Here is a 17,521-nt window from a genome sequence, read left to right as displayed (position 1 = left end):
TTTGGCAATTCATGAATAATAAAGACAGAATGACATCACAAGTGAGAATTATCTGAGTTTTGATGTAAATGGAAAGCAACTATTATCGACATCGAGGAAGTTCGCCTGTCACTGCAGGACCCCCTGCAGAATTTTTGTTTTAAGCATCAAATATTGTCGTCAGGTGACAGCTGTATGTGCCCAAATAAGTAATATTTTTAATTTTTTGGTGTTTTTGATATAAAATCGCGTTTGTTACCCTAGATTTTTGTGCGGACTTTAATTCTGTAAAAGATTTTTGCAATTCTATAAAGCCAATTAAAAGATCCATCGAAAAACGATAATGTCGGTAAATCATACGGCTGCAGGATCCCCTTAAGGGGATCCTGGAGTGACAGCGACAAGGCATAATCGGTCTAAGCAATATCTTTGAATTGGCTGAACAGAATGGAAAATCCTTTTACACGATTAAAGTACGCACAAAAATGTAGAGGGCTGTACATAATTTTTTCTGATAAACTAAAAAAAAATTTTATTTTTATAAATATTGACTTCACCTGACGACAATATTTGCTTTATACAAAAATTCTGCAGTTTTTCTATAGAAAATAGTGATGCAGCCCTCTACAAAAAACTGTCAGGAATAATATCGTGCAATTAGAAGTAAGATTTGAAGCCTAAAAAGAAAGATATTACTTAGACCAGTGGAAGATGCAAGGTTAGGTGCTATCCTTGTCTATATCCTTGTCTATACAAGGACAGATATAGTCGGTGAGCACTTCTTTATCGACGCTGATCGAGTTCGCCTGCGGCTCCAGCATCCCCTTAAGGGGATGCTGGAGTGACGGCCGAACTTCCTCGATGTCGATAATATCAACATTTCTAATTTTATTTTTCCTATATCTGTCTTTGTCTAACGAAATGACATCTGTCTTTGTTCGATTGCTGCGCCATCTCTGCTTACTAGCCTGCGTGAATATTTTTGTGGAAAATATACACGATCTCTTCGAAGCTCTCACTTTTATTCCAGGCTTTCAATCTCAATTTCAAAGGTACGTAATTGTTTGTGCACATCTTCTGAAGAGTGGGAACATTTCATTTCGTACATATTACTTATACAACTGTTTATATTAGAAAATAAGGTTATGAGGTGACAGCATTTAAAAATTTTTTTTAATTATTACTAATTATTTTACAATCCCACTCTTCATTAGTACCTATACTTTACTCCTGTAAAAGGATTTTGCGATCTATAAAGCCGTTTCAAAATAGGAGCTTTGACTGTTTTTGTCGGTAATTGTCCCCTGTCCAGGATCCCCTTATGCCCGTATCAGACTACGGATTGGGATTGAGATTGGATTGAAATTTGACCAATCAGAGCAAAGTTTACTAAACTTGAGATTTGTTTTCTCTGTTCTGATTGGTCAAATTTCAATCCAATCTCAATCCCAATCCGTAGTCTGATACGGGCATTAAGGGGATCCTGCAGCCGTATGATTTACCGACATTATCGTTTTCACATAAATCTTTTAATTGGCTTTATAGAATTGCAAAAATCTTTTACAGAATTAAAGTACGCACAAAAATCTAGGCTAGCAAACGCGATTTTATATAAAAAACACCAAAAAATTAAAAATGTTACTTATTTGGGCACATACAGCTGTCACCTGACGACAATATTTGGTTAAAACAAAAATTCTGCAGTTTATACATACATAATGTTTGTCTCCTATCCTTAGGAAAACATGTAGGAATAATATCGTGCAAGTAGAAGTAAGATTCAATGCGTACAATAAAAGAAAAATGTGAATTTTATTTTAGTACTGCAAATACGGATGCAGAATGACAAGAAGAGCAGCAACAGTAGTTGCCGGATCTTGCGAAAGATGGCGAGCAATCGAAAAAAGGACAGATGTCATTTCGTTAGACAAAGACAGATATAGGGAAAACAAAATTAGAAAGGTTGACATTATCGACATCGAGGAAGTTCGCTTGTCACTGCAGGATCCCCTTAAGGTGATGCTGGAGCCGTCTGTATAACCGACAAAATTACCATTTTCTATGTTATCGACTATATCTGTCCTTGTATAGACAAAGATATAGACAAGGATAGCTCTAATTATTGAATGTAAATTCTGTTTCGTTATATGTTATTTTTCTTCGTTTCTAGCAGACAAGTCCGTTTGCCGGTCCATTCAAGATCATCGATCATGATTTCAAGTTTCAAGGATCTATTTGAATTGGACGTCGGCATTGTGCATAGGGCTGCATAGGGCACGATGTGAATCCTCCCTTAGCTCAGCGTGTTGAAGCGTCGTTTTCCCGTCGTCTGGACACGTGACACGTTGGTTATTGCGTGAATGAATTATTATTACCGAGTAGTGCCGCGGTGCCGATAATGACGCGCTCGATCAACGTGACGAGTGGCACGACGGGAGGACGATGATCCCGGCGTCGCGTCGACATCGATTGCAATTGGAGTAGTGAACGCTTGTGCTCTGATCTAGAGGCTCCGGGGCAAGGATCAGGTTAGATTCAGGTGGTAGTTTGTGGCTACGCGCCCGCGGAACAGAATCATGTCGTTTCATTTGGACAGGAGGAAGGCGGAAACCGACAGGGTGAGTTGAGTGTATGCATACACTGGCATACGCATCCTGGACTGATAAGATAAATATTGTATATATTGTATGTGTGCGGAAATTGGGACAAACTTTTGGAGGCCTTTGCTTTTGGAGGGCCCATTCAGAAAAACGGCTTTACAGGTATTCGTTACATAGTATCTTCTACAACTCCTGCAAATTTTATCAAAATTGGTGGAGAGTAGCATGTAGTGTACTAATGTTAGTATTATCTTTTAGGCTGTGTTCCAGAATTCGTTGCCAGCGTTGAAAATCTATAGTATACATTACGTTTTCAGCGTTGGCAGTGAATTCTGGAACACAGCCTTAGTGTTATATTGCTGAACGAGCTCCGAATCAAGGTGTCGTTACGATAAATTTGAGTTAATAACAATACAAAGTCTTTACTCGCGTCCGTACATCTGCATTCTTGATGCTCGGTCTGTTCGCCAGAAGTTTCACCCAATAACGAGTTGGTAATTCTATCTAACTCTCTGATAAGAGGTCAAAAACTGTAATCCTGATTCTTGAGTGGTTTTGGAGTCAAGTACGCGACTGTTGTTTTACAGGCGAGCAACATGGACATCACATCAGACTTTGATCGCCTCAAGGTATCCGTATTAGAGAAGGCGTCGCGTATATCAGCGACCACGAAGGTGGATCGCATTACGATCGGGCCCCAATCGGCGTTGTACGATGAAGATTCTGACAAAGCGAATAATACTGAGAACGATCAAAATTCCTGTAACATTAAAAGTCTGCAGAGAATTGTTACCAGTCCCAAGCACAACATGGTTTCCACTCCAAATGGTATTTGTTTTTCGGTCAATAAGATTCTGCTGGAGAGCGAGTTGCAGAGGAAAGAAGAAGTCTGGGTATTTAATTTTGATTATCATAAAGTCATTTATACATAGAGAGTGTCTGGTTACTGTGCCACTTAGTGAGCAGGTAAAGTGGATTAAACTGAATGGAAAAGTCTTGTACTTGTTTTGCAAGTCCATTAATAATTAACAAGATATTAATTAATAAACATTTGCGAATAAGCGTACGTTCACGTGATTCAGTGACAAGAGAGTCCAGTGTTACGCATTATTTGTTGTGCTCCTCCCAAAGCCTTGCCGCTCGTGTAGCAACCGGCAACCGTCGTATGACGTTGGGCTGTCTTTTCTTATCTTTATTAATTAATTAATTAATTATTCATTGATTACTAAGAAATTCGCAAAACAGTAAACGACTGTTCTATTCAGTTTAACTTGCTCTACCTACGTATGAGAGATGACACGGTAATTACCAGACATCCTGTGTGTATATATACATATAATAGATATAGCTATTAAAAAATATATTAACATTATTTAGTGTTTAATTTAGCATATGTAGTTTTCACATAATCTTATTATTGAATGGACATGAAAATGTGAGTTCAAGTAATAAATTTGATATAAGTGTAATTTCGGTTAAGTTATTAGCCTAGATTGTAAAATCGATTGAATAGATTTTGCAGAGATGAGACGAATATATAATTCTAATGAAATTTTATTGAAGATGATATTAAATATGTAATTAACACAACAGCTCTCTCTCTATATTAACTAGCGCCGCTTTCTATCGTTATTTCTTCAAATGTATTGCAGAAAGAAATAGAGCGTCATTTTGAGCATATGAAGGAGAATGATCGCGCCATCCAAAAGCAAATGGCTAACTCGCGCTCGTTGATGGCACGTGAACGTGTACGCCTGAATGAGGAGAAGGTGGCGTTTCTGCAGGCTGAAGAGGAGCGAATCGCGGAGCAAGAAAAAATCAAGAAGCGACACGAGCAGCAATTGCAAGCACAGCGCGATCAAGAACAAGAGGAAAGGCAAAAGCTGGAGGAATATCAAAGAATAATGAAAGAAAAGGAAGAACTGACGAAAGCCGTGCTAGTCCATCGGGATCAGTTTACGGTCAGGTACCACGATCTCGTGGCATTATCCAAGACCTGCAAGGACCAGCAAGCGTTCAGTGTGATGTTCATGGCACATGACGCGACGATAAGAGATTTGATCCAACGAATCAAAGCTTTAGACGAGAAACTCAAAGTAATTATCAAAAAGAAAAGAAAAACTGTTTGCAAAAGAATGTAAATTAATTTTTAAGGTATTTTTGTTAAATGTCAAGTCGCATTTATTAACTGAAAAGAGATAATTGTGAATTTTTTAGAAGTTATTTTCAGAACATGTTGCAGTTTGTTACATGACACTTGCTTAATAATTGATAAATAACGGGAATTTTTGTTTCTTTTCTAGAACGGAGAATTGGTAGCTACAGATGTAAATATTATCGAGGCTGTGGTTTATCACTTCGACGATGTATTGAATATATTTCGTGCGGAAACAGGTTTGTGCATATTTTTGCAGACATTTTTTTGCCTCAATATAAACTTACATTGAATATGAATACATATAAACATATTTGTTGCAAACTGTAGAAAAAATAAACGCTCAATACGAAGCGGAACTGGCTCGCAAAGCACAAGCTGCAAACGAGATACAGCCGGTCGAAGAGACAGACAATGTTCCAGTTAATGATGCAATGCCTCCTCAACAACCAGACGGGAGCAGTGCTGTGGAAAACAAAGAAGACCAAAATTCCGGTGCGGTAACGAATCAAGAAATAGAAGCCACGCCGATTAACGAACCAGTTGCACCGGCCGTATATGATCATACATTGGAAGAAGCGGCTAAAGAGTCCGCATGCAAAAAAGGTGCATTAAGATCTCTAAAATTTAGCACATAGAATGCATTTTAAATGCTTGTTAGTGTTTAATTACGTATATATATTTGTTATATTTTATTCCATTTTGTATTGCCCAGTTTATATTCATATATTGAAGGATAAATCAATTAAATGTAATGTAATTTCATTTTCTGTCTATCTAAATTTAGATTTCTATCTGAGTAAGAAGATTAATTAATTTAATGCGTTTGTGATATTGTAAATTTGTAGGAGATCCCTTCGAGTACGTCGACCAGGAATCATTGCAGATCTATGTCAGAAGCCAACAATTCTTGGAGCTCTATAGAGAAACTTGCAAGGACTTTCTACAATCGGCTGCTACAAAGAAATTCCGTTTTGAGTGCCAAAAGGCGATCAATATCCCTGTAAACGCAATTTCCGGCGTAAGCGAGCAACACTTGAGAGACAAATATGACAGGCTGCAGAATCTTTTGATCGGAAAATTGCCTCCCAACGTGACGCAACATCCACAAGGAGTGATCTTCTGCAAGAATCATCTGGCGAAAAAGATAGTCGTACGTATCTACGTATCTTTCTAAAATTCATCATTATAGGTGTTTTCAATTACATATACACGTATTAATCATGATTAATCTGGTTTTTTTTCCAATCAGAAGCAAAAAGAAAATCTATTTAATAAAAATTAAATTATGTGAATTATGTAAAAGTTAATATAAATTGTAAGATAAATTATTTTTGCTCTTACAATTAGATTAAGTGTATTCTGTTTATTCTTGTTTTAAAATAAATGTTCAATCAATGTTCCATGAATCCTTAGAGCCAAGGAGAGACGTTGGTATCTAGTAAGCCGGAAATGGCATTCCCTGTGGCGATGATTGTCGTAGCTCTTTGGAACGAGCATCCAGACTTCGGCGAACTATTCCTGGCGCATCTTCACGAGGCGTGTCCGTTCACCGTACCAGTTTTCTTGCAGCAGCAAGAAGGTCAATCCAATGAGGATTATTATAAATCTCTTGGCTGCAAATATTCTGAAGACGGTACTGTCGAGAAGCAGGACAAGTTCTTAAAAAGAATGTCGGGATTGATGAGATTGTATGCATCGATCACCGTTACAAGACAGCGGAAGGGTGTCACCAAGCCTCATCCCCATGGTCTTCAACACGCCTGGAGATGGTTGGCGGTTGTTTTAAATATCGGTAAAAAATATATATATAAATATAAAAATATAAAAGAAATATATACGTAAAACAAAGTAAAAAAATCTTAATATTATGCAATAAAATCTTGTAATATGCTACAGAAGGTATTAAAATAAAATATGGCGCTTGCCAATAGAATAGAAAATCTTTACAATATCCAAAACTGTAAGTTAAGTGTCATATACGAGAAAAGTTTGTATTTTTAATTTTCAGAACCACGAGCCGATATTTGTGATTTATGCGCGACTTTGATACTGGATATGCTCGAGGTCGCCGGTAACGTGCTGTGGAGTGCATATCCAAAGCAGTTTTATAAATTGCTGGTACTACTAATGGACCAATATTATCCGTGTATGCGAAATGTCACAGGTGGTGGCGGGCCTTTAGTACGGTTGGAGGAGTTTCTGAACAATACCCTAAGAAGTGGCACCATACGTCTCGCCGACGGAATGCTTCCGCCTAACTTTTTGTGATCTTCCGTCTGATCACGTAGTGACTGAAACGTAGGTTAAAGTATTTATTACGAGTCTAAAAATGAGTTAAGTAACATATTTGAATAGTTTTGAACATGTATGACGAAAATTTTAAATTGTTTTGAGCATTACTTGTTGAAGCAAGTCTTGAGAAAAGAATGTGACATGATGTGTTTCAAGAAAAACTGTTCAAATTTCGGGAATCTAAGTTGAAAATCTAAAATTCAAAAATCACGGAACATCAATATTTTTCTAAAAGTCATGAGGGAAGTTTGAAGAATTCCGTGTATTTGTTAAGTTCCGTATATGTGTTAAAATTCGTTATCAAATATATTGAGATTTATAAGAAATCCTAACTGTAAGTAACGAATCGAAACAATTCTAAATTCTGCTTGTAAACAAAATTACTCGAAGAGTGCGAAAAAAGAGAAGATCAAGTGCCCACTCGGAATTCAAGTCTCATCGAATTGTTATTATTATTTATACTGTATGTTCTTCTAGTTGAATTGTACGATTTACAAAGTGGATTTTGATAATAATTTTGTGCGCTATGTGTACGGAGCGAATCGATTTGGAATAAGTCGCAATGCATGTGTTGTCGCGGAAGAGGAAAGAAATCAAACGAGAGAGAGAGAGAGAGAGAGAGAGAGAGAGAGAGAGAGAGAGAGAGAGAGAGAGAGAGAGAGAGAGAGAGAGAGAGAGAGAGAGAGAGAGAGAGAGGGAGAGAGAATGAGTGGGAGAGAGAATGAGTGGGAGAGAGAATCTTTTTTTAACGAATCATATATAGATCGAGGATAAATTTGCGAATTATTGTATTTATTTAGATTTAATAAAGAATCATGCTAAATTGAAACAAATAGAACATGTATATATGTATAAAATGATAAAAGAAGCAGATTAAAAAGCGTAAAACATTTTTAGTAGTAAGGCGCATTAATGGGTATGAACTTGTTCTCCAGAGCGTAGTTATTCTCCGAGTTCTTGGCAAAACCAATGACACCATAGGGTAACACTCTAAGCAGCATTTCATCGTACTTATTTACGTTCATCAGATAGGTTATAAGTGGTTTGTTCAGTGTGTCCGCTGAATAAAATGCAAAGAAAGTATAAGTATTAACAAAGAGAAATGAAATAAAGAAAAATTAGAAGAATTTATCTTGTTGATATTTTCTTCTTTGCTTCATTCTTTCCGATTTTAACGTTAAAAGGAGCTTTTATTTTTATCTTAGCGTTTATCGTATCTTTATTTTGTTTATAGATTTTTAAAATATTTATTTCAATTCTCGAAGTTTAGTTTCTTTTTTATGATTTATCATTTCTGTATTTTTTTTTTCACTAGCTGTGAAAGCAATAGATCGTTCCACGAAATCCTTCTAACGTTAATCTTTAAAAATATATATAATTCTAACATGGCTATAAGAATATACCTAGCGATTTTTTGACCATGATGCGGTAGGGCGGCAAAGGTCCCAAAGAGTTGAGGACATGAAGAGAATTCACATTGAATATGCTGTCCTTTCGGCTTGTAATCACCGGTGATTCTACAATTCCTACTTCCGCCCGATTATTCAAGATCATTTCCAATACATCCAACTGCGAGGTAGCATCTAATAATTGGAAAGATAAAAAACTTTTTAAGTATCTACTATCTAAAACTATTTAAACTCATCGAGAAAATCCAAGGTAAAGCAATATTATTTAACATTTTCGCTCAACAATATTTCTTTTACTATTGTCATTTCTTGAATTTAGACATTTTTTTCCTTTATATTTCTGATGCAGCCACAGTGAGAATCTTAATGAAAACAGACGTACAACTAATAGATGTATAATTAATAATCATATAGATAAAACATTTTAAACTGACCGAATAAATTGCCAAAGAATAACATGTTTTCGCCTTTCTGGTGCAAATCTTTATAAAGCAATCCGGCGGCGGTGTGTTCGCTTCGTCTATCCGGAATGGCACACCTACGTCCTCGCAAATCCGTGATACTCTGCAGTTAATGGATGATTGCCAATTATGTGAAAATCATATTCGACAGAACTTAGATCTTATAATTATTATCAATTAAATGCGAATTAATTAATATATAATTATATATAATTGAATATATTAATTATAGACTAGAAGAAACAAAAGAAAAATTATTAAGGATGTTAAATTTATTTACTTGAATTTTCTGCGTATCCATCAATTCCTTTGTGACGATTATATCGGCGTACACGCTGGCCGACTTGTCCTTATTATGAGGATGATCGAAAACGAAGCTTAAGGGAAAGAGCACGCCGTCTTGCCAGGTTTCGTTCGCTGGCGTGATAACTGCGAAAATAAATAAATTAAAAGGTAATATTTCTATATTTTTTAGTTCTATTTTACATTTGCTAACAGGATGATGTATTGTTTTCTCCGTCGTGAGTGTCGAGCAACGGCAAATTTTGCAAACTTTTTATCTGCCTTGAAATTATTATAACGAAACAAACAAAGGTGTTCAAGGATATTTAAGAAATAGGTCTTGAAGGAAAATAATATCAAATTGACCTTCAGATGTCTATATGGAAATTCTTTGTTCGTTTATATTCTAGGATGGTGAAATTTTTCACGGAGTAATCGATTTAAACGTACGTATGTCAATGTCCCCGATGATGGGCCGGTTTACTCTGTTCTCGTACATTAAGACAACCGGTCTACCCGTGACAGCTTCGATCATTTCTCCAAACACCTCGAAGAGCTCCATCGGCAGTGAGGGCATCATATGATACGTTGCTAGGACCAAAGGACGTTTCTTGAAATCCGGCGCTGATATGGGCGGCCACGATTTCTCTTTAATCCTTTCTCGAATAGCTTTTTTCTTCATTAAACATTCAAGATCTTAATTAACTTCTACCGTACTTTAATTTAATTTGTAAATAAAATTTGAGAAGTTTAATTTAATTTATCCTCGTAAGGAAAATTGAAGTTTATCGGAACATATACGGATAAAAATGTTACAAAATTATATAGAGGAGAAGTTACATTAGCCATTATTGGCTCATGACTTCATCTTCATTTTTTTGTCATTTTGGACCCATCATAAAATTTTTACTAACTTCCAATTAAAAGAGAAATTATTTTTTGTCCTCAATATTTCTTGATTTTATTTCCATAACGTAATATAGTTTATTTCTAAAATTTGAATTAAAAAAAATGGTAAATACAATTTTATCTTCAAAAGACTGTATTGTAGACATTGTAGCATACATGGCTCAATTTGGCTTCAGCGTGAAGTCAATTTCAACAATGGCTGTGTTTCAAAATTCATTGCCAGCGCTGAAAATTCATAGCATACTTCCAGTGCTAGCAGTGAATTTTGGAACACAGTCAACTCATGGATGTGTTTCACTTGGCAACACTCGTGAGCATCATTTGTCCTTGTTTAACATTTGACAAACAATAAAGATGAAATGATTCTAAGAGCATTACGAGTGGCAAGTGAAATGTACCCTATGACGGTTAAATTCACAACGATTTATGGTGATTTTATTTCCTCAAAAGAAATTCAAAAACATGCATTGTTTTATCGTAACAATCGCTCAAAGTACTAAAAAATTTCGATTTATTGACTTTATGGGATTAGTTCTTTGAATTTATTTAGTTTCAGAGCTGATTTTTTATATCTAAATTTATATATTTTAGGAATCTAGAGTTTTAACAAGTCAATTATGAATTATATTTTTGCATATAAACTATTTTGAAACCTAACCACTTTAAATTGTTATTTATTTTTTCGTCATTTATATATATCCCAATTCATTTAATCACGTCTTCAATAGCATAGTTTAAAAAGAAAAACTTACACATGCTTCGTCCAACTGAAACGCTCTATGTCCCACTTTTACTATGTCCACGCCGTCTATTTTGTCCACGCCGCGTACTTTGTCCACGCCGTCTACTTTGTCCTCATCTGCTTTGCCCTCATCTGCTTTGCCCTCATCTGCTTTGCCCTCATCTGCTTTGCCCTCATCTGCTTTGCCCTCATCTGCTTTGCCCTCATCTGCTTTGTCCTCGTCAGATGAATCCGTTTTCTCAGAAGGACTGTCAAGCATCCTCAAAGGCTTATCCGGCATTAAATCGTCATCAGAGTCAGAAGAGTTGGCCGTTTGAGCGCTAAAATATTCTGGACTTTCACGCTCCTCGGTTTTGGCGACGGCAGAGATTTTGGACATGCTGCTCGTTTGGCGTACTTCCGGAGCTTCAGGTTCCTCCGTTTTGTCGGGAGTGGAAGTCTCGGATGTAATTTCGGTTGTTTGGCTTGTTGTGCTTGAAACTTTCTGAGGAAACTTTCTAAGTAAAGATTGTTTCCAGGAGCTGGAGGTGAAGGTGGAGGTGGAGATGGAGATGGGCATTCTAAAGGTATTAGGACGTCTTAGGCAGACGTTCCCTTGGCGTGTGTCGGGATGTGAGATTTGGGACATATCCATCACATGAGAAGGACTGACTTCAGGAGCTTCAAGTTTGGTAGAGGTGGACTTGTCGGATGTAGTCTTGTATATTTTCTCAGTATTAGGATATGGCAAATCGGTGAGTTGGATCGTTACCTCTTTAATCATTTCATTTTCAGAGCTTTCAGATTTGTTAGAGGTAGAGGTTTTCATCTCATGCGCTTCCGCTACTTTCTCCGCCGTCTTCTTCATAGATTCCATCGGTTCTTTGCTCGGAGTTTGCTCCTTCTTCTGCAAACAATGTTCCTTCGATTCGTATGCTGTCTCCTTCAACACTGAAAAAAAAACCAGGCTTGGTTAATGTTATCAAGAACCTTGGTGAAATAGTTTCAACTAAACGTATAGGTGAGTGCAACGAAATAATTTGGTTAATGTTAACAAATAATTCTAGCAAAACATGATATGATTTGGTTAATATTGGCAAAGTTTGATAATTATTACCAAGTAATGATAAATGTAATCAAATTGCTTACTAAATAATTGAGTAAAACTGCCAGCAAACCAATCAGATAAGGCTTTTTAAGACAATTTAGTACTAATTATCAAACTATTTGTTAATTATCACTAAACTAGAGTAATTTTGATTTGATTTTTTTAAATGTTTATAACTATAACGAAATGTTTTGTTATTATCATTAAAATTGGTAATAATAATCAAATATTTCAAAAAAACCTATTACTAAATGCATCTCACGAATTTACCAAGAATTTTTTTTTTAGTACATTCTACTTCCATCGATTCTTCAGCCTCCTTCAATTTTTCGGCTTCCTTTAATTTTTCAGCTTCCTTCGATTTTTCGGCCTCCTTTAATTTTTCGGCTTCCTTCGATTTTTCGGCCTCCTTTAATTTCTCGGCCTCCTTTAATTTTTCAGCTTCCTTCGATTTTTCGGCTTCTTTCGATTTTTCGGCCTCCTTCAATTTTTCGGCTTCCTTCGATTTTTCGGCCTCCTTTAATTTCTCGGCCTCCTTTAATTTTTCAGCTACCTTCGATTTTTCGGCCTCCTTTAATTTTTCGGCTTCCTTCGATTTTTCGGCCTCCTTTAATTCTTCGGCCTCCTTTAATTTTTCGGCTTCCTTCAATTTTTCGGCTTCCTTCGATTTTTCGGCTTCCTTCGATTTTTCGGCTTCCTTCGATTTTTCGGCCTCCTTTAATTTTTCAGCTTCTTTCGATTTTTCGGCCTCCTTCGATTTTTCGGCCTCCTTTAATTTTTCGGCTTCCTCCGATTTTTCGGCCTCCTTTAATTTTTCGGCTTCCTTCGATTTTTCGGCTTCCTTTAATTTCTCGGCCTCCTTTAATTTTTCAGCTTCCTTCGATTTTTCGGCTTCTTTCGATTTTTCGGCCTCCTTCAATTTTTCGGCTTCCTTCGATTTTTCGGCCTCCTTTAATTTCTCGGCCTCCTTTAATTTTTCAGCTACCTTCGATTTTTCGGCCTCCTTTAATTTTTCGGCTTCCTTCGATTTTTCGGCCTCCTTTAATTCTTCGGCCTCCTTTAATTTTTCGGCTTCCTTCAATTTTTCGGCTTCCTTAGATTTTTCGGCCTCCTTTAATTTTTCGGCTTCCTTCGATTTTTCGGCCTCCTTTAATTTTTCGGCTTCCTCCGATTTTTCGGCCTCCTTTAATTTTTCGGCTTCCTTCGATTTTTCGGCCTCCTTTAATTTCTCGGCCTCCTTTAATTTTTCAGCTTCCTTCGATTTTTCGGCTTCTTTCGATTTTTCGGCCTCCTTCGATTTTTCGGCCTCCTTCGATTTTTCGGCCTCCTTCGATTTTTCGGCTTCCTTCAATTTGTCGGCTTCCTTCAATTTTTCGGTCTCCTTCGATTTTTCAGCATCCTTCGATTTCTCGGTCTTCTTCGATTTTTCGGCCTCCTTCGATTTGTCGGCTTCCTTCGATTTGTCGGCTTCCTTTAAATTTTTAGTTTCCTTCAATTTTTTGGCATCCTTCGATTTGTCGGGTTCCCTACATTTTTCGGTTGTTCCCTTCAATGTTTCGAGTCTCGTTGGCCGCCTTCCGCTCATTTTCGTGAACACCGAAGAAGCACTGCGCCGATATTAGAAATCTCGAAAGCAAAAGAACGGTACGTACGAGAGATAACGCGAGACACTACTGTAGGACACGTTTGAAATCGATCGCAAAGCGGTTACGAACTGTCGATCGGAGAGGTCGAGTTTCGATCCTTCGTGATGTGCGCGCGTGTTTATCGCCAGTCGCTGGTTGCGTGACAACCGCGTGTACGTATCACGGGAACGACGATCCGTTCCACTGTGAAAGCAATATCGGTCTTGACTCTTGCGTGAGGTCGCGATATGTCTACATATTTTATTTTCCCCTTTTTCCCCCCCTTTAACCGTTGTATTCTTCCTCTCTTACAATACACAGCTTCTTTTGTTAAACATATGCGTTTAATAACACGTAATTGCCTTTCGAGTACTTATGCGACTTTCAACGGTACCAAGAAGGTCGAAGTGAGAAAATTTAATTTGAATTTTGTTTACGAAGACGCTCGCTCGAAATATATTCGTATATCTCGGAGCAAATGATTGTAGATAACGTATAATTTATAAATTACATACCAAATCAATCTGGAGAGAACGGGCACCTCGTATTCTAGAACTCTTCAGATTCCGACCATAGACTATAGAAGACTGTGATTCCAGTCGGAATTGCTTAGTCATTTTTTAGACTTTTCTAGGGAAAACGGAAAAACTCCAAAATCCCATGGACCCATGGGGAGCTTTCCAACAAATGACACAAGTCGACACAAATGTCATTTTGTCTTTGTTACTCATTGCCAAAAAAGAAAGATAGAACGACGTTTGTGTCGACTTGTGTCGCTTGCTAGAAAGCTCCCATATATTCCCATGTATGTGAAATCTATTCCGAACAGTTTCATATGCCCTGGAGTGATTTTTACAACCGTAGTGTCGAAAAAATGAAACTCACGTCATAGTAATTTTTTTTTCGATCGAGAGTCCATATCTACGTTTTCGAACGAAGCCTTTGGGCTTTCGAGAACTCATCCTGCATAATAGGAAAAATTTAGGACCTGTACGTACATTTGTAGCACCGATTAAAATTTGCTGAGGTGTAGAAATCATCCCAGGTGACCGTTATAAAAATTAATAAAGTATAGTAATTTTATATTGTAAATTCGAAATAATAATATGAATTTAAATAACAAAGTAACAATTAAATAAAATAATTGCTATAATTTATCTAATGCAAAACATGTTTTTTAATACCAAATATGATATTTTTGTATATTATTTATTATATTTCAATCCGATTAATACATAAAAGATTTTAGGGAAAATCAAGTTTCAATATAAATATTTATTTTTATTTTAAAATACTTTATGTAACTCAGATTTATATATAATATAATAAACAAACACAAACAAATCACTTTTAGTAATTCTTGACAGAGGAAACACAATAATAACTTTATAGCGAATAGCCTTATTTTAAATTGTTATGAAATGGATGTTATATAACAATTTTCTTTCTTTCTAATAACTATTCTTTTTACAAACCTTTAAATATGCAATTCTATCAAAAATCTACAATATAAAAGCGTTTCATTAATTGATATCTTTTTTTTTAATACTGTATATCACAATAAGCCGCTTAATGTGCTTTTTTCGTTGTTTAAACATTTTTTGATTTCTCCTTACTTTTTTCAGAAAATGTTGAGTAGATCTATATGTATATATTGTCCTCAAATACTAATAAATTATAAAACAATCAAAAATATGCAGTATGTATAATTAATAGATAACAATAATTTTTAATTGGAATAAAAATCACTCCAGATGACCAGTTATCAAAAAAAAAAAAAAAAAAAAATCAGGCGCCCTTTCCCGGGTAAAGTGTGGTTATATAATTAACAATAAATAACAAAAATTAGAAATTCGTGATAAACGATACGTTTTCCCTTATTTGCCATGTTTCAGTTCCAAGTAAACGTTGGTTTTACTCGTCTCGTTTGTCTCGTTTGTCTTGCATTTTTTAAATTTAGGAATCTTACATCTGCTTTACTGTATATAGCTCGAAATTTGCTTCATTTCTCTCTTGTGACTTTCCATTAAAAATAATTTTTTATCCGTTGAAAATTGGAGACGCTGGTCTTCTTGAGTCGCATTGAATTGGAATTTTAACAGTCGTTTGACGAATTCTGCAAACGGACGAAAGTCCCACCGACCCTATTCAATATATTCACGGCCGATGAAGACCTCATCCGGACGCATCGCTCGCTTTCGACGATCGTCATCCAATTCGCATGACACGACGACCCGATGATATCGAATCACTTGATTTCTTCCGGGAATCTTTCACGATTATCCTGACTCGTATAATACGAGAAATCGAAGCTTTGTCTTCTAATGTAATCTTAAATCGAGTTTTTAATTCGAACTTAATCAAGTTTGAAAACGAGTGAAAATTTACGCGATAAAATCAATTAGCATTATATTAATTAAATCAAATTAATTATATTAATAAATTAAATTCAGATCAAGATATATTCAAAAGGGATTAATATTTGTGAAATCAGAGAATCTTTTCTAATTTAATTATTACTGTTTTTCTCTCTTTCTCTCTCTCCTTCTCTCGCTTCCCCCCTCTCTTTCTTTCTCCCTCTTTCTTTCTCTCTTTCTTGCTCACCCCTCAAAGATAATGCCTATATTTAATTCTAAGCAATTATCGCCGAAACGATAAGATATATAAAAAATGTTTTAGGTAAAACTTTTATATATTTAAAACTGTGTATTTAGATTTTTTCAAAAATCTAATAGTTTTCAAAACACCTTTATCCCCATTATTATTTTTATTTTGTAAAATTATATTTCTTTTACGAACAAAAAATAAAAATAATTTTATGCCAAATTTATCCATATGTATTATAATAAATTTATTTTACAAAATTGCATCTTTAAGAAATCGCATCTTTGATAAGCGAAAAAATTATTATATGCGTCGCGACACGATTAATAGTTGTAGCATTACAGGTTATAAATAATATTAAAAGTAATAATAGTTTTTCTCTTTAAAATTCCTAAATCTTCCGTTTCTTTATTCAGTCTTTATTCTATGGTCTTTGTCATCATTTCCTTATAATATCTTAAGTTTATTCTTTTAAAACTATTTTTATTCTTATACATCTTACATTTTATTTTTTTGTAGCGTTTACACATTAATTTCTAAACGCACTTAATAACGAAATAATTTCTAAATATTTATACAACTTTTGTATTATTTATTTTATTATAAACATATTATAATAAGGATATTCAAAAAATGTTTTAAACATAATGATTTCTTGCACGCAGAATGTCTTACTCCAGCTATATCGTTGCAACATTCGATATCGCATGTTGTTGAAGTGTCTTCAAAACTAAAACTGGATTTTCAAATTCTTCTGGTCTTTTGTTCATGTACCCACTTTTGAACCACGAATATTTAAACTTTTTTTAAATATTCGTGGCTTAAAATGATGTTAAAAATTACACTAATAATATATATATGATCTTGATTTAAAAAATCTCTTACATCATAATCATGACATTTCAAAAAATTTCCAAACTCGACATTTCTTAAGCTATTCAGTGTACTTTTAAGATAAGTGTACCTTTAGATAAGCATAAGTTTACAGATTATTTTAAAAAGGAGAAGTTTATTTTCTAAATATGAGTTCTGATAACGTTCTTAACGATTTATGGAATGGCCCAATATTATTTCCTATTTAACATCACCAAGAAAACGTATATATCAGTAGGTACTATAATAATACTTACATATTAGCATTACAGGAAAAATACAACCGTTAATTGTTTATGGATTATAGATTTGGAAAAATTCTACTAGAAGATTTTCAGATATTGTTTTATTATTGGAAAGTAATATAAATTTGTATCAACAAAAGAATTTAATAAAATTGCAATCTCTCGTACATAATCAATTGTCATCTTCTCGATATTACAACTTATTTAAATAATCATGGTTTACCAGTGGATATATAAACCAGAAGAATTTGAAAA

The 17,521-nt window shown here is 35.1% G+C and overlaps 2 protein-coding genes across 5 annotated transcripts; one reads left to right on the top strand and one right to left on the bottom strand.

Annotated features, from left to right (window-relative positions):
• Positions 1-2,158: 2,158 nt before the first annotated feature.
• Gle1 (nucleoporin GLE1) lies at positions 2,159-8,156 on the top strand. 2 transcript variants are annotated; one of them, XM_071720489.1, is made up of 8 exons: positions 2,159-2,597; positions 3,167-3,472; positions 4,232-4,675; positions 4,883-4,973; positions 5,065-5,340; positions 5,583-5,887; positions 6,151-6,529; positions 6,746-8,156. In XM_071720489.1, exons 1-8 carry the CDS (start codon positions 2,556-2,558, stop codon positions 7,003-7,005), a joined length of 2,103 nt encoding a protein of 700 aa, XP_071576590.1. In that variant the 5' UTR covers positions 2,159-2,555; the 3' UTR covers positions 7,006-8,156. The 2 variants fall into 2 exon arrangements, with proteins under 2 accessions (XP_071576590.1, XP_071576589.1); XM_071720488.1 differs by lacking the exon at positions 2,159-2,597 and adding an exon at positions 2,618-2,741.
• LOC139781626 (uncharacterized) lies at positions 7,801-13,732 on the bottom strand. Of its 3 annotated transcripts, XM_071720487.1 has the most exons (8): positions 12,190-13,730; positions 11,584-11,762; positions 10,843-11,316; positions 9,632-9,857; positions 9,180-9,328; positions 8,873-9,002; positions 8,433-8,612; positions 7,801-8,089 (listed from the first exon to the last, which is right to left on the bottom strand). In XM_071720487.1, the coding sequence occupies exons 1-8, from the start codon at positions 13,502-13,504 to the stop codon at positions 7,923-7,925; spliced, it is 2,820 nt and encodes a 939-aa protein (XP_071576588.1). In that variant the 5' UTR covers positions 13,505-13,730; the 3' UTR covers positions 7,801-7,922. The 3 variants fall into 3 exon arrangements, with proteins under 3 accessions (XP_071576588.1, XP_071576586.1, XP_071576587.1); XM_071720485.1 differs by having other exon boundaries at positions 10,843-11,762; positions 12,190-13,732; XM_071720486.1 differs by having other exon boundaries at positions 10,843-11,762; positions 12,211-13,729.
• Positions 13,733-17,521: the final 3,789 nt, after the last annotated feature.

This window comes from Temnothorax nylanderi, unplaced genomic scaffold (genome assembly GCF_030848795.1).
Source record: "Temnothorax nylanderi isolate EJ_2023f unplaced genomic scaffold, tnyl_v1.0 TNYL_tig0349_pilon, whole genome shotgun sequence".
NCBI lineage: Eukaryota > Metazoa > Arthropoda > Insecta > Hymenoptera > Formicidae > Temnothorax > Temnothorax nylanderi.
Note: the sequence above shows the minus strand (reverse complement) of the source record. Positions and strands in the feature narration are given on the sequence as shown.

Coding starts and splice junctions, on each gene's coding strand:
- Gle1 (XM_071720488.1), top strand. CDS start 2,667: ATGTGTGCGGAAATTGGGACAAACTTTTGGAGGCCTTTGCTTTTGGAG. Junction 4,676..4,882: donor CTTTAGACGAGAAACTCAAA/GTAATTATCAAA, acceptor TTTCTTTTCTAG/AACGGAGAATTGGTAGCTAC. Junction 5,888..6,150: donor ATCTGGCGAAAAAGATAGTC/GTACGTATCTAC, acceptor ATGAATCCTTAG/AGCCAAGGAGAGACGTTGGT.
- LOC139781626 (XM_071720485.1), bottom strand. CDS start 13,504: ATGAGCGGAAGGCGGCCAACGAGACTCGAAACATTGAAGGGAACAACC. Junction 9,858..10,842: donor TTCAGTTGGACGAAGCATGT/GTAAGTTTTTCT, acceptor TGTTTAATGAAG/AAAAAAGCTATTCGAGAAAG. Junction 8,090..8,432: donor CATGGTCAAAAAATCGCTAG/GTATATTCTTAT, acceptor CATTTTATTCAG/CGGACACACTGAACAAACCA.